Source organism: Aquarana catesbeiana, linkage group LG01, assembly GCF_042186555.1.
Source record: "Aquarana catesbeiana isolate 2022-GZ linkage group LG01, ASM4218655v1, whole genome shotgun sequence".
In the NCBI taxonomy this organism is placed as follows: Eukaryota; Metazoa; Chordata; class Amphibia; order Anura; family Ranidae; genus Aquarana; species Aquarana catesbeiana.
Genome location: NC_133324.1, coordinates 663689762 through 663706123, shown reverse-complemented (window position 1 = coordinate 663706123; position 16362 = coordinate 663689762). Strand labels below are relative to the sequence as shown.

The 16362-nt window shown below is 45.4% G+C and overlaps 1 protein-coding gene across 5 annotated transcripts in view; it reads right to left on the bottom strand.

Annotated features, from left to right (window-relative positions):
- Positions 1-16042, bottom strand: part of NPNT (nephronectin) — a 171791-nt gene extending 155749 nt beyond the window's left edge. For 3 of the 5 annotated variants that reach the window (XM_073601935.1, XM_073601925.1, XM_073601916.1), the window contains exon 1: positions 15787-16041. In XM_073601935.1, coding sequence (XP_073458036.1) covers positions 15787-15857 — 71 coding nt within the window. In that variant the 5' untranslated portion in view covers positions 15858-16041. Of the gene's footprint in view, positions 1-15786 lie in introns of all 5 variants that reach the window. The other 2 variants (XM_073601908.1, XM_073601942.1) reach the window with 2 other exon arrangements.
- Positions 16043-16362: the final 320 nt, after the last annotated feature.

The window sequence follows — 16362 nt, the reverse complement described above, 5'->3', positions numbered from 1 at the left end:
ACAGGTGTCAGAAAAAGGCTTAGTCTTTAAGTGGTTAAACTTCCATCATCTACACACCAAAGTTCATTCGTTTGATCTAAGGCTGCATTCACACCTGAGCATTTTCAGCTCGTAAAGCGCTCGTAAAACACCCGAAAAAACACCCAAGAAGCAAAATCCCATTCATTTCAATGGCACCTGTTCACATCTGAGTGTTTTGTCACCTAAAGCAAAACGCCTGAAAAACGCCTGAAGCTCAAAAAAGTACATGAGCTTCTTTTTGGGCAGATTACAGGCATTTTTCTGCTTTTTACATTGGTGACCTTTTGACCAGTACAAAATCGTCGCAAAAAAGCGCAGTAAAAATCGCGGCAAAAGCGGGGTAAAAACACGCAACTTTCTGCCTGAAAACAAAACGCTCTGTGAATGCAGCCTAGGAATGAAAAGTTACAATGTTTATAGTTAGGACAATGTTGTGAAAAACTGGCTGCCCGTTTTTTTTTCTTTTGACAGCTGAGTGAGCAGAGAACTCTCTACACTTGTTACATGAATGAATCGGGAAATTCTGCATAGAGATTATGAGGGGGGTTAAATCGAGATCACGATTTTTTAACGATTAATCGTGCAGCACTTTGTGATGCTGTACCCAAATAAAATGTATGTCCTTTTTTTCCCCACAAATAGAGCTTTCCTTTGGTGGCATTTCATCACCTCTGCGTTTTATTGCACTATAAACAATAAAAAAACGTCAATTTTGAAAAAAAACAAAACAAAAAACCCTTTCTGCTACAACATATCCAATAAAAAAAAAATAAAAAAAAATAAAAAAAAAAGTTCTTCATAAATTTAGGCCAATATGTATTCTGCTACATAATTTTGGTAAAAAAAAATCCCAATAAACGTATATCGATTGGTTTGTGTAAAAGTTATAGCGTCTACAGACTATGGAATATTTAAACAAAAAAAGTTTTACTAGTAATGGCGGCAATCAGTGACTTATAGTGGGACTGCAATATTGTTGCGGGCATTCTGACACTTTTTGGGGACCAGTGACACTAATACAGTGATCAGTGCTAAAAATATGCACTGTCACTATACTAATGACACTGGCTAGGAAGGGGATAATATCAGGAGCGATCAAAGGGTTAACTGTGTGCCTAACCTGTGTTTTACTGTACTGTGTGAGGTGCTTTTACTAGGGGAAGAGAATTTATTTCCTGCTTTGCAGGGACACAAAACTCCATCCCTTCCCTCCTGTCAGAATGGTGACCTGCCTTGTTTACATAGGCAGATCACAGTTCTGTATCTCTGCCTGACGATCAGTGGGTGCCAGAGGACATTGAGTACTGTGCGACTCCCGATTGCTTTCCGCTGTGTGTAATCACAGTGGAAGCGAGCTGCCGGCAGCACGCATGCACGTCCCCTACCCGAATGTGTCGGGTCACATATATATATATACAGTATCTCAGAAAAGTGAGTACACCCTCACCTTTTTGTAAATATTTTAGGCCCCTTTCACACTTATACGACTTGTCCCACGATTTTGTACTGCAAAATCGTATGACAAGTCATTCTCCATGATTTTCAATGACTACCATTCATATTGGCACGACTTTAGTCGTGCCGACTTGAAAGTAGTCCCTGCACTACTTTGGTCCAACTTCTATGCGAGTTGTACTCCATAGACCTCAATGTTAAACCCTGAAGTAGCATGCAAGTCGTGCCTGAATAATATAGACACGACTTCAGTACGACTTTGTAAGCACAAGCCTGGCCTCGCTATTCGGGAAAGGAAAACTTTTCTTTCCTTTCCCGATGAGCGACAGGCAGTGCTGACAGCTGTCTGGTATGAATCCAGAGGGGGAACAACGCGCAAAGTTTTAAATGAAAAAAACGGCGTGGGTTCCCCCCTGGGGGCATACCAGGCCCTTAGGTCTGGTATGGATCTAAGGGGAACCCCCTACGCCGAAAAATCGGCGTGGGGTCCCCCCCAAAATCCATACCAGACCCTTATCCGAGCACGCAGCCCGGCCGGTCAGGAATGGGGGTGGGGACGAGCGAGCGCCCCCCCCCCCCCCCCCTCCTGGACCGTACCAGGCCGCATACCCTCAACATGGGGGGGTGGGTGCTTTAGGGCATGGGGGGCACCCTGCCGGCCCCCCCCCACCCCAAAGCACCTTGTCCCCATGTTGATGAGGACAAGGGCCTCTTCCCGACAACCCTAGCCGTTGGTTGTCGGGGTCTGCGGGCGGGGGGCTTATCGGAATCCGGGAGCCCCCTTTAATAAGGGAGCCCCCAGATCCCGGCCCCCCACCCTATGTGAATGAGTATGGGGTACATGGTACCCCTACCCATTCACCTAGGGAAAAAAGCGTCAATAAAAAACACAGTACACAGGTTTTTAAAATAATTTATTAGGCAGCTCCGGGATCTTCTTCCGACTTCGGGGGTCCTCTTCCGACTTTGGGGGTCTCTCCGCCGTCTCCTCCCGGTGTCCGCATCTTCTGCCGGCTCCTCCGCTATCTTCTGCAGTTCAATTGCTAGCGGTGGTCCGGACTTCTACCTTCTTCTTTTCTTCCAGAGATGTTGACACGACGCTCTCTCCAGCCAGAATGGTCTCTGTGCGCTCCGCAAGGGACTTATATAGGCGGTGGCCCCGCCCCCTTATGAGGTCACTGTCCCGGGGCATGCTGGGACTGTGCCGTCATAAGGGGGCGTGGTCATCACCCGGTGACCACGCCTCCTAAAACGTCACAGACCCAGCATGCCCAGGGACTGTGACGGCATAAGGGGGCGGGGTCACCGCCTATATAAGTCCCTTGCGGAGCGCACAGAGACCATTCTGGCTGGAGAGAGCGTCGTGTCAACATCTCTGGAAGAAAAGAAGAAGGCAGAAGTCCGGACCACCGCTAGCAATTGAGCTGCAGAAGATAGCGGAGGAGCCGGCAGAAGATGCGGACACCGGGAGGAGACGGCGGAGAGACCCCCGAAGTCGGAAGAGGACCCCTGAAGTCGGAAGAAGATCCCGGAGCTGCCTAATAAATTATTTTAAAAACCTGTGTACTGTGTTTTTTATTGACGCTTTTTTCCCTAGGTGAATGGGTAGGGGTACCATGTACCCCATACTCATTCACATAGGGTGGGGGGCCGGGATCTGGGGGCCCCCTTATTAAAGGGGGCTCCCAGATTCCGATAAGCCCCCCGCCCGCAGACCCCGACAACCAACGGCCGGGGTTGTCGGGAAGAGGCCCTTGTCCTCATCAACATGGGGACAAGGTGCTTTGGGGTGGGGGGCCGCACTGCGCCCCCCATGCCCCAAAGCACCCACCCCCCATGTTGAGGGCATGCGGCCTGGTACGGTCCAGGAGGGGGGGGCCGCCAGCTCGTCCCCACCCCCATTCCTGACCGGCCGGGCTGCGTGCTCGGATAAGGGTCTGGTATGGATTTTGGGGGGACCCCCACGCCGATTTTTCGGCGTAGGGGGTTCTCCTTACAATCCATACCAGACCTAAGGGCCTGGTATGCCCCTGGGGGGAACCCACGCCAGTTTTTTTATTTAAAACTTGGCATGGAGTTCCCCCTTATGATTCATACCAACTACTGTATGTTTTCATTTGTTAATGCCAAAAACGTGGCAAAGTAGTACTGCTCCCAAATCGCGGTAAAATCGCGGCCGCGAAATCGCGGTAAAATCGTGCGACTTTGAAGTCGTATAAGTGTGAAAGGGGCCTTATTCTATCGTTTCATGTGACAACACTGAAGAAATTACACTTTGTTACAATGTAAAGTAGTGAGTGTACAGCTTGTATAACAGTGTAAATTTGCTGTCTCCTCAACACACAGCCATTAATGTCTAATGGGGGAGGGGATCAGCAAGTAGGACATTGTATACTGACCGTGGTCACACAGCTGCAGCCGCTGATCAAGGATAATTTTTCACCATGTCCCTTCAACGGAAGTTAATCAAACAATTGATTTAATTGACACACTCTGATTGAAATTCAGATGTTCTCTGTTGCATCAACTGAATTTCGATCAGTGTATGACCAGCTGTACAGTGGAAATCTAGGAAGGCTAGGCATTTGGTTTAGTGATCTTTTCTGCAGGAGAAGCATTGGAGTTCAGACTGGCTGATATAGAAGTTAATGTGACCCAATTTCTAGGTATTTATTGTAGCCAGCAGCCAAGGGATCCAAAAGCATCAATTTCTATAATGAACTCTGATAACCTTTTAATTAAACCGTTTTGTGGTAACAATGCAAATATTACATATAATATCCTGCTTTGGCAGTACACCAGGATACAAGATTATGTACTTACAGCAAATTTTACAAATTTGCTGTAAGTACATAATCTTGTAAATATACCATAAACTATACCATAGATTTCATGCCAAAGATGTAGAACAAAGTTTCAGATGAATAAAAGAATTGTTATCAAGGACTTATTGGGCTGGTCCTTATTTGATGATTGTTCTACTTTAAAGCTTACCTGTGCCAAGTGACAAATGTAGGTTGCCATTACTCTTTCTAAAAATGCTAGCCATCGAGCTCAACCAATGACCATCAATACTTTCTTAACCAATGACCATCAATACTTTCCTAATGACTGACTAAGGACAAATACACAGACCTGAGTTCTGAATATGTGCTCCATGCTTGTTCCAGAGCAATTGCTTGGAAAATATAACAGTCAATGGATCCACCGGACAACTAGAATAGTCATACAGACTTTAACAATAGCGAATGACACATTTCTTTACAAGCTACCAGTAGTTGGAGGTGTAGCACAAAGACCCTCTCTCATTACTCTTCTGTACAATCACACCATAGCAGTGTAGTACCTAGTTAGCTATAACTACCGTTATCTGTGTTTATCGTTATATCAGCATATTTTTTTCTATTGTAACCAGTACTTTTTGTTGTGCTGCCAGACTTTCCCCACTAAATTTCCCCTTTTTTTTGGCTCAACCCAAAATTAAACAGCCAATTCAAACAACTGGCAGAGGGAAGCAGTCCATGTGATGTGTAAAAATAACCTGTGAACTTTGAGAAAACTGTACCTGCCTATAAAGCCAATGAATTCATTCAAACAGAGCCATAGGTTGACACAATGAGGAAAATGTACATCAGGGGCAGGAAGGAAACCTAATGGGTGTGCAGTTTGGTGTATGCCGAGTCCTGTCATTGTGGCTCCTGTGCTTGTGGTGTCCTCAGGTTGAACTTTCATGATTCACAGTATTAATAAACATTAAATTAAGGTGTCAGCAATACGTAACTGAACATGTTAGAACATTACAAAGCACCATAGCTTAGGTCACTCACTACCTTACCTCTACCGCCATCATCAGAAGTAATGTTTTTTATCCTAAAAGCATTATTGATCTCCTGTAATTGCATATGTGTAGATGCCCAGTATGGTCTGTCAAAGTAATTGATCATTCCTGCCATCATCCACTGCAGTTATTCTCAAACCATACTTCTATGAAACCCTAGGATTCCTCCAGAGCTTGGGATTCCTCAAGCTGCAGCTGATTGAGTTGATGGTGGCTGAGAAGTTCCAATGCCACTTGGCAGAGCCAGCTTCTTGACATCAATGTTTTTTTAACTGTTTGTAATAGTGGCATTCTGGCCACCAAGGTAAGGGACATTATTGCTACTGACCCCCCAACAAATTGCTTTTAAGCAAGGGTTTCCTGAAAACAGATTTGTTTCAAGAGTTCCCTTGTAGTAAAAAAAGGTTGGTAAAGGCTGGTCTACTGTCTTACTCATATATGGGGTCTTCCCATCTTGGAAGATCTTTTTCACCTTACATGACCTATTAGTATTCAGTACTGAAAATGTTTTTGCACGCCTGCCCTGGCACCCATGCCTTATGTTGCCTATCCCTAATTTAGGGGTTGAACATTCAGTGTAATGCAGGAGTGTCCAAACTTTTTTCAAAGAGGGCCAGATTTGATAAAGTGAACATGCGTGAGGGCCGACCATTTTGTCTGAAATTCTTTGAACCATTAAAATTAAATGCAAATTAACTAATACAATACCCAACAAGAATTCTCTTGCCTTTGTGGCTGTGTGTGGTGAAGAGTCTAAGGATGAGCTCGGGCATGTTATTTGGATATACCGTATTCATTGGAGTATAACAGGCATATAACACGCACCTTCACTTTAAGAGGGAAGTTTCAGGGGAAAAAAAACGTACATTTTAAATAAAGAACTGTGAAGCAAAATAAGGGTCACAGCCCATCAATGCAGCCCAATCAATGCCCATCTGCAGCCTCACCATTGACATGAATGCGGCCTCACCATTGACATAAGTGTAGCCTCACCATTGACATAAGTGCAGCCTGATCCATGCCCATTTGCAGCCTCAGAGGGGCCAGGGAGGGGGGCAGGACGACCACAAACAAATTACATACAGGAGAATCTCCTGTTTACTCAGTGGCCTATTTAATACAAAGTTCCGCCTCCTATGATAGACAGAACAGTCGTCCAATGCCAGCCCAGGAGACAGGACTTCCTATTACAGATGTCGCCGAGTAAACAGGAGATTCTCTTGTTCTCTTGTATGTAATCTGACGGCACTTGTCCCGTCCCCTCAGAGGCTGGCAGAACTAAATGACAAATACGGTATATATCTTTTGTGGCCCCCCAACGAATCCCTGAGCGTGTGGCCACAAAAGAGATTATATTATAATATATTATATATATATATATATATATATATATATACATACACACATATACATATACATACACACACACACACAAATTGCCAGTGGGGCCGTATTAAACCAGAACATGGGCCGCAATTGGCCTGCGGGCCAGACTTTGGACATGTCTGGTCCAATGCAAGAAAACTGCTTCTTGGTAGATAAATAGTACATGTATTTAGTACACCTCTACACCAAAGTGGAAAGAGAGGTGGTTGTGGAAGGAAAAAAAAAGGGGGGGGGGGGGGATTTGGTGGTAAAACAATAGGACAACTGGCAATTGTGTGGGTCTTACACATAGGTTTATCTACTGAATAAACATTAAGTAAACCATGAATCACTATGTTCATAGAACTAATTCTGCCACAGAAGCAAACATTTACTATTTCATCTTCCTCATTGTTCCCTTATATCTTACTAATTTCCGATTTTTGGGGAGTTTCCACTTCACTGACAGCAGACAATATACCATCCTTGTTACAGATGAAAACTGTAACTATATACTGAGCTGAAGCAAGCTGAGAAGCTTATGGCACAGACAGTGCTACTCTTCCAGACAGAAACTGCAAGGCTTCTTAACGAATGGTTTATTCCTGCATCTAATTCCTTGATTTTGCAGCTTATCAGCATCACCTGCTTAAAGCTGATTTCTTCTGAAAAATGTACAAGCCAACGTCAAGAAATTTCAAACACAAGAGATCACACAATAAAAAGGAGCACAGTACAGAACACTTGGCACAGATCACTAGGAGACAATAATCTAGTGTACACATGGCCACCACAAACTCGCAAAATTAAACAGTAACAACTTTTTTTCTTTTTTCACAAATCATACAGACATCCACCTCACATGAACCAACTTGCATATGTTTTCTATTCACTTCAGGAGACCATATGTTTATTACTATATTTTATACATGGTGTAATGGCGCAGTCTCAGACCCCGCCACTGCCACCTGAATGCGAAGGTAGCATTCCCCGCCTCACCCTGGATATATTTTCCAGCTTGCAGAGCAACAATCTAAATTCCACCAGATTGAGAATTATCCTCCCTGGGATGGTTAACTCCACACTTAATTCCTACACACATATGCACAGTAGCCACCATCACGAGTTTTAATGGAAACATGCACTAATCATAGCATTCTCTGTAGTAATTCTGAACTTTAAAGAGGAACTTTAGACCAAAATTAAAAATGGGTAAACAGGCAGGAATTTTAATGCAGAACAGACATGTTTCGTCTCTTCTGCATTAAAGTTTTTTACCTGACTGTCCACCCTTTTACAGCGAGCCATGCATGTGTAGCTGACTGACTGTACAAGTTTGGCAATGCCGAATCTGACTGAACTCCCATGCACGTGCGGACATGAAATCATCCCCGCTGGCCAATGAAAGCAGCCGACGATCGAGACCCGGAAGCTGGCTACCCGAAGATGTCAGCTGCTGGGCAGGAAGCTAGGGCATGCCACATTGCTGGAGCTGAGGTGAGTGTAGTTTCTTTTAAACAGCTTCCAGACCACAGTTGTTGCATACACATGTAATTTCAGCCACAAAGAATCTGCTAAGGCCCCATTCACATCTGATGTTTTGGGATCTGGGGCAGAATTTCTGCGATTCTGCCCGCAATCCCAAATCGCATTGCAATAATGGCAAAATGCTCCACGCATGTTCGGTTCCCAATCAGCTTCAATGGCACCTAAATGCGGTTTGGTTTCTCTACAACTGTTGCACGAAAAATCACATGGCAATCTTGTCAAACTGCATTGCGAAAAGCTTGTTGCTCAAAAAAGCTCCACTCATGGCCTGTTTTGCCTTTATTGTAGTGTGATTCTGCCGAGGATCTCAAAACTCCAGATGTGAACAGGGCTAATTCTCAGTGCGACAAATCTCTCTACAATCGCGGCAAAAAATTGTGATCGCAAACGGTCCTGGCTCTGTGCCAAGATTTGGTACATGAGCTTCTTTTGGAGAGTTTTTCAGACGAATAATGCCGCTCCAAAAACACTCAACAAAAAAACGCTAAGAAAAACAAGCGGCTGCAGCTCTTGCTGAAGATCGCTAAGGTGTGAATTGAACCTATTATGAATGGGATCTAAATTGATGGGTACTTTTTAAAGTTTCCCCAGTATTGGTTCTATGCAGAGTGTAAAGTCTCCCTGGCCTTGGTTCTATGCAGAGTGTAAAGTTTCCCTGGTCCTGGTTCTGTGCAGAGTGTAACGTTTCCCTGGTCTTGGTTCTATGCAAAGTGTTAAGTTTCCATGGTCTTGGTTCTTATGCAGATTTTAATGTTTCCCCCGTCTTGGTTCTATGCAGAGTGTAAAGTTTCCCTGGTCTTGGTTCTATGCAAAGTGTAAAGTTTCCCTAGTCTTGGTTCTATGCAGAGTGTAAAGTTTCCCTGGTCCTGGTTCTGTGCAGAGTGTAAAGTTTCCCTGGTCTTGGTTCTATGCAAAGTGTAAAGTTTCCCTGGTCCTGGTTCTGTGCAGAGTGTAAAGTTTCCCTGGTCTTGGTTCTATGTAAAGTGTAAAGTTTCCCTGGTCTTGGTTCTATGCAGAGTGTAACATTTCTCTAATCTTGGTTCCTATGCAGAGTGTAATGTTTCTCTGGTCTTGGTTCTTGTGCAAACAAATTCACTCCATTATGTTTTTAAAGTCATCAGTTCTCATGAATGACCCCTGGCAATCCTTCATAATTTTGGTGGAAAATGAGAGCTCCAGGTGCTGGGTGTTCGGAAGCTTCTGAATGTTGGAGAAATGAGGGTGGCACTGTGTACAATCCAACTTTCCCACTCTAAGTTTGGGGTCATCAGACCTAATTATACCACTGAAATCAACATAAACACCGAAAGGATTCTAAAGCTGGCCTTACACTAATCAAAATCTGGCTGGTCCTGCAGGAGTGTGGCAGACATTTCTTTATTTGACTTTTGGTGAAGGGCCATGTTGAAAAGCGGTCCATCAATCAGAAGCTGCAGCTGTTTTCGTAGAGCGGTGGGTGCTGCTGTCAGAATACAATGTCTTGACAAAGGAAGAGACCTCTATCTATCATGTTTATGTGGATGGAGGAATGTGTTAGTAAGCTCAGTAGTAAAAATCATCCATTTGATAAATATAGCAAAGGCTTAAAATTTCTAAATATTGCTTTAAATGGGCATCTCAGATGTGTTATCTTTAATTCAAGAATGTTTAGCCAACTAGTTGTACCACCTCAAGGGATCCATTACCCCCAAAGAGTGCTCTGAAAGCCGCTTACACTTTTAGCTCAGTGGAATAAAAATTACACAGAAAGTGGAGATCTCTACATTAGTTCAAATAATTAAGGGCTGTTTCTTGCATTGAGGCTGCCCTTAGCAATGTAAGCAATTACGTCTTAAATAACGCTTTATTACTCAGTCCCTTCAAGCTAAAAATGCCTCTTGAACATTTTAATGAGCACATGATTAAAAACAGAATAATAATCATCATTAATGCTTGAGAAAAACAAACAGTGATTTCAATTAAGACGTGCCAAACAACTATGCAAGTACTTTGAATATCTACAGTATATGGGGACTACAACACAAATCCATTACTTTATTGGTCCACTTGCACTTGTATTAGGTTAGTAAATCCTTTTTCTTCATATTGACATCACAGCGGTTTAGTGGTTAGCATTTACACCTTGAAGAACTGGGGTCCTTTATTTAAATTTCAGCTGGAACACAATCTGCATGCACAATTATCTCCCTGTGTTTGTGTGGGTTTTCTCCCACACTCCAAAGAGATGCTGATATCATCACACGGTGTTCAGATCAGGTCTGCCTGTCAGTATTTCATCTGAGTGGAAGGTCCATTCATCTCTATGGAGGGGGGGTGTAAATGGACTTGTGTCCCTTTACACCTGCCTACCTCTGGGTCTGATCGGGTTCACTAAACAAAAAAAAAACAAAACAAAAGGGGACTCCCCACTCTTCCGTTTAGGCAGAACGGATTGGAGGTAATTGGGTGTAAACAGACAGTGTCCATTTACTCCCAGCCGCCCATAGAGCAGAGCAGGCTCTGTCTGTGTCAGCTGTGCAGAAAGTGAGCAGGGACGGATGTGTCATCCACCCCGCTCTGCCCTCATCAGCAGAGGAGCTTGGGCTGATTACCTGCAGAATGGAACACAATCTGCCCCATGTGAAAGCGGCCTTAGCTGGCGGCTCTCTAAATTGGCCCTAGTATGTGTGTACAATCTCCCCATGCAAATGTTTTATCACATTGTACATGTCAGTCCCAAGACCTGGCAACCTACCTTGCAAAAAAATAAAAGCCAAGAAAATTCTACAAAAAAAAAAAAAAAAAAAGCATATAAGCATATCAGCGATGATACCCAGAGAGCTGTGGTCCATAGTATTGCTGATTATATATATATATATATATATATATATATATACACACACACACACATACACACACAAACATTCCTCATATATGCCAAAATATGAATACAGCAAGAAATCTATAGTGGATCCTTCCTAAAGTAGTATGTTGCTCCCTGGTGGCTGCGATCCCTACAACCTGCAGGTGTCCTATCTGTCAGCACATGTGTACGCCTCATTCCACACGCACATCTGCCAGGCTCCATGACTCAGACACCTTTCACTCTGCAGCCTTATCTATCCTCCACTACATGCCGGGCAGCTGGGAGAGGTGTGATCTTTTCCACAGTAACAATTCAAAGTCAGCCGCTGCCAAGCTGCAGCTTGCCAGTGTCTTCTAATGAGAGCTGCTGCTTCTACAGAGTCATCTGTCATTGGCAGGTGATAAAGATGGTGCTGTTCCCCTGGGGGATGAATGATACAAATGGCTTCTATTGTCTTGACTCCTGATTGCTAGGCATTAACTTTCTGACTCTTGGCAAGATACAACTTCTCTAAACTGACCCAGGGAGGAACAGATACTCCTGTGCAGCGGAGTGGAACTGCACCAGCATTCTAAAAATTTAAATCACCGTCCATGGGTTATAGCTGAGCTCCACAACTGCTCAATACACAGATGAAAAATACATACTGTATAATGGGGATGTTTTATTTCCTGAGGCCGGGATCAGTTATGTGCGGTTTGCAGTCCGGGGTCCAGTGCGTTTCTATTCAGGTGCACATTTTTGCCTAAATTCACACCTGAATCGGTCCCAAAAACACACAGAACCCTTTTTGAAACCGCACCGCGACGGTCCCGGACATGTCTTAACCGGCTTCATTATCAGCCGGTCACATTCACATGTTATTAAACGCATTCCATTCGCATGTGAACCCATCCTAAATGATTTGTATTTTTGTTCATACAGTCCTGAGGTTTACACAGCTCCGTCTGGCCAAGCTGGATACCCGATTCTTTGTCTGATACACTGACCTGTCTTGTCCCTCCCCAGCCAGTTACTAGACCAGTCTTTATCATTTTTTTACCCCCAAGGAACCCCTAAAACAAAAAATGTCAGGTCTGAGGGAGCCAATCTATTAGGGGTCAATGGGAAAAATGCCCCTCACACTGGTGGTCAGTATGACGAATGGATCCCTTACATTGGTGGTCAGTGGGAAGAATGGAACCCTTACATTGGTGGTCAGTAGGAAGAATGGAACCCTTACATTGGTGGTCAGTAGGAAGAATGGAACCCTTACATTGGTGGTCAGTGGGAAGAATGGAACCCTTACATTGGTGGTCAGTGGGAAGAATGGAACCCTTACATTGGTGGTCAGTGGGAAGACTGGAACCCTTACATTGGTGGTCAGTGGGAAGAATGGAACCCTTACATTGGTGGTCAGTGGGAAGAATGGAACCCTTACATTGGTGGTCAGTGGGAAGAATGGAACCCTTACATTGGTGGTCAGTGGGAAGAATGGAACCCTTACATTGGTGGTCAGTGGGAAGAATGGAACCCTTACATTGGTGGTCAGTGGGAAGAATGGAACCCTTACATTGGTGGTCAGTGGGAAGAATGGAACCCTTACATTGGTGGTCAGTGGGAAGAATGGAACCCTTACATTGGTGGTCAGTGGGAAGAATGGAACCCTTACATTGGTGGTCAGTGGGAAGAATGGAACCCTTACATTGGTGGTCAGTAGGAAGAATGGAACCCTTACATTAGTCAGTAAGAAGAATGCAACCCTTACATTGGTGGTCAGTAGGAAGAATGCAACTCTTACATTGGTGGCAAGTATGACGAATGGAACCCTTACATTGGTGGTCAGTATGACGAATGGAACCCTTACATTGATGGTCAGTATAAAGAATGGAACCCTTACATTGGTGGTCAGTATGAAGGATGGAACCCTTACATTAGTCAGTAAGAAGAATGCAACCCTTACATTGGTGGTCAGTAGGAAGAATGCAACTCTTACATTGATGGCAAGTACGACGAATGCAACCCTTACACTGGTGGTCAGAATTCTAGTCTTACAGGCATCTAAAGCTATCACCTGTGTCATGCTGCTGGCTCTGCCAAGTGACATTGGCCTTGGAACTATGCAGGCACCATCACATGGGAGGTCTTTCAGACACAATGCATGGGAACCACTGGAGGCATCCTAGGGTTCCACATATCCCTGGTTAAAAAGGCTGTACTAGACAGGGAAAGGAGAAGCAGTTGACTGATGCACTCATCTCTGTCACTCTGCTCTCTCCTCCTATTGGCAGGTTCCTTGCACTTCAGCACAACTAACTGGCTCCTTTTGCCGTTTCTCTCACTCCCGTATGAGCTCTGCTGCACAGAGCCTGCAAGAAGCTGATACCCGGTCTTGTTAAGGTACTTACTCTGCAGTAAGTGTTGTTAAGGTACTTACTCACACAGGCTGTCCAATCAGGTCCACCAGTCAATTTTTCAAGCAGACCTGATGGGACCTTGCAGTCTCCCCTATGGAGCGGCAGATGTCAGCAGGACACATCAGGTGGTCAATTTCCACCAGATTTCCTTATAAAGGAGAGTGGGACTGTGTCTGTGTCTGCTCTGCACTGTGAGCGGAGATGGACCTGTCATTCGCCTGCTCAGTAGGGATTAGCAGAGCGATCTCCTGCTGAGCAAGCAGATTCCGCAAAACGGAGGCGCTCGTGTGAAAGGGGCCTAATACATTTAGAGCTGGTTCACACTATGTATCCCTACATACTGTACACCAGAATGCATCCTTTTTAGCGCACTGAATGATGGGAACAAACCCTTAATGGTGTATTAATGAATAGATTTTTAATAAACAGTGAAAGTTACCTGACAAATGATTTACAAGTTGGCAGATACATACACTGTAGATCAACTGTTCTCAAACTCTTTACCCCAGGGAAATCCTTGAAATTATTTTCAGGTCCTAGAGGTCCTCCTACTAAAATGAATTTATTGAGGGTCAGTAGGAAGGATGGAACCCTTACATTGGTGATCAGTGGGAAGGATGGAACCCTTACATTGGTGATCAGTGGGAAGGATGGAACCCTTACATTGGTGATCAGTGGGAAGGATGGAACCCTTACATTGGTGATCAGTGGGAAGAATGGAACCCTTACACTGGTGGTCAGTGGGAAGGATGGAACCCTTACATTGGTGGTCAGTGGGAAGGATGGAACCCTTACATTGGTGGTCAGTGGGAAGGATGGAACCCTTACATTGGTGGTCAGTGGGAAGGATGGAACCCTTACACTGGTGATCAGTATGAAGAATGCCCCTTACACTGACGGTCAGTGGGAAAGATGCCCCTTACACTGGTGGTCAGTGGGAAGGATGCCCCTTACACTGGTGATCAGTGGGAAGGATGCCCCTTACACTGGTGATCAGTATGAAGAATGCCCCTTACACTGGCGGTCAGTGGGAAAGATGCCCCTTACACTGGCGGTCAGTGGGAAAGATGCCCTTTACACTGGTGATCAGTATGAAGAATGCCCCTTACACTGGCGGTCAGTGGGAAAGATGCCCCTTACACTGGTGGTCAGTGGGAAGGATGCCCCTTACACTGGTGATCAGTGGGAAGGATGCCCTTACACTGGTGATCAGTGGGAAGGATGCCCCTTACACTGGCGGTCAGTGGGAAAGATGCCCCTTACACTGGCGGTCAGTGGGAAAGATGCCCTTTACACTGGTGATCAGTATGAAGAATGCCCCTTACACTGGCGGTCAGTGGGAAAGATGCCCCTTACACTGGTGGTCAGTGGGAAGGATGCCCCTTACACTGGTGATCAGTGGGAAGGATGCCCCTTACACTGGCGGTCAGTGGGAAGGATGCCCCTTACACTGGTGATCAGTGGGAAGGATGCCCTTACACTGGTGATCAGTATGAAGAATGCCCCTTACACTGGTGATCAGTATGAAGAATGCCCCTTACACTGGCGGTCAGTGGGAAAGATGCCCCTTACACTGGCGGTCAGTGGGAAAGATGCCCTTTACACTGGTGATCAGTATGAAGAATGCCCCTTACACTGGCGGTCAGTGGGAAAGATGCCCCTTACACTGGTGGTCAGTGGGAAGGATGCCCCTTACACTGGTGATCAGTGGGAAGGATGCCCCTTACACTGGTGATCAGTATGAAGAATGCCCCTTACACTGGCGGTCAGTGGGAAAGATGCCCCTTACACTGGTGGTCAGTGGGAAGGATGCCCCTTACACTGGTGATCAGTGGGAAGGATGCCCCTTACACTGGTGATCAGTATGAAGGATGCCCCTTACACTGGTGGTCAGTATGATGAGTGGAACACTGGAGATATTCAAGTACCATCAGATAGGTCGGTTGGGCACACTGGCACAGGTGAAATAAGCTCACTCAAGGTCTGCAGGAACCCTGAGCTGTCATAGAAGACCGGCTGAGAATAACTTGTATGGAGTATTCTTCTATCCTAATGTAATGTCCCTGGATCAGAGGTGGAGGGTTCTTTTGCTGGGACTTCCATAGAAGAGATGTCATCCTTTATTAGGAAGAAGAGCCTCTCCCCATAGATGGGAGGACTGTCTGTCATCAGAAACTCCCGGGCTGTACTGCTAGAAACTTTGTGGAAGACAGCGGAGGGCACCCAGAGAAGTACACAGAGAGTACACGTCCCACCAAGGACAGGGACAAGTCCCACAACAGGTGACAACACAATAAGATGACAAGTGCTGGGCTTACCTCCCGTCATAGTCTCCGGCAGCCTTCATGTACAGAGCACAGGCGAACATGACCCTGAACACTAAATCCATGCTGAGCCCGGCACAGGAATACTTATTACAGCAAGTCTCCGACAAGAGTGAGGTGACAGGAGCTCCACACAACACCACCAACAGGTGACCAGTCCCGGAGTCCCCGGGCGGCACGTCTGAGTGTGTGCGTCTTCTCCGTGCTGGGAGCTCTCTGCCAATCCGCGATCTCCCAACCCAGACACAGAGTGAGGGGAGGAGCCTGTACACTGACCACACCCCCCGCCACCTTCACTGTCCCCACCTCTCTACCTGGAGCTCCTCACGCCTCACCCCTGTCCGTCTGTACACTCACCTCAAACACCGTCTATTACCTCACACACCGTCTATTCTGTCCTCACTTCTCTTTTCGATTTTTTCTCATTCTCTCTCTTCCTCTCTCATTCTCTGTCTCTAAATGAGTGAAAACTACTCATTCTGTCTCTCCATCTCTTGTTCATGCTCACTTATTTTCTCTCTCTTACAAGCATCATCATTCCTTCTCTCTTTCTCACCCCTCATTCCTTCT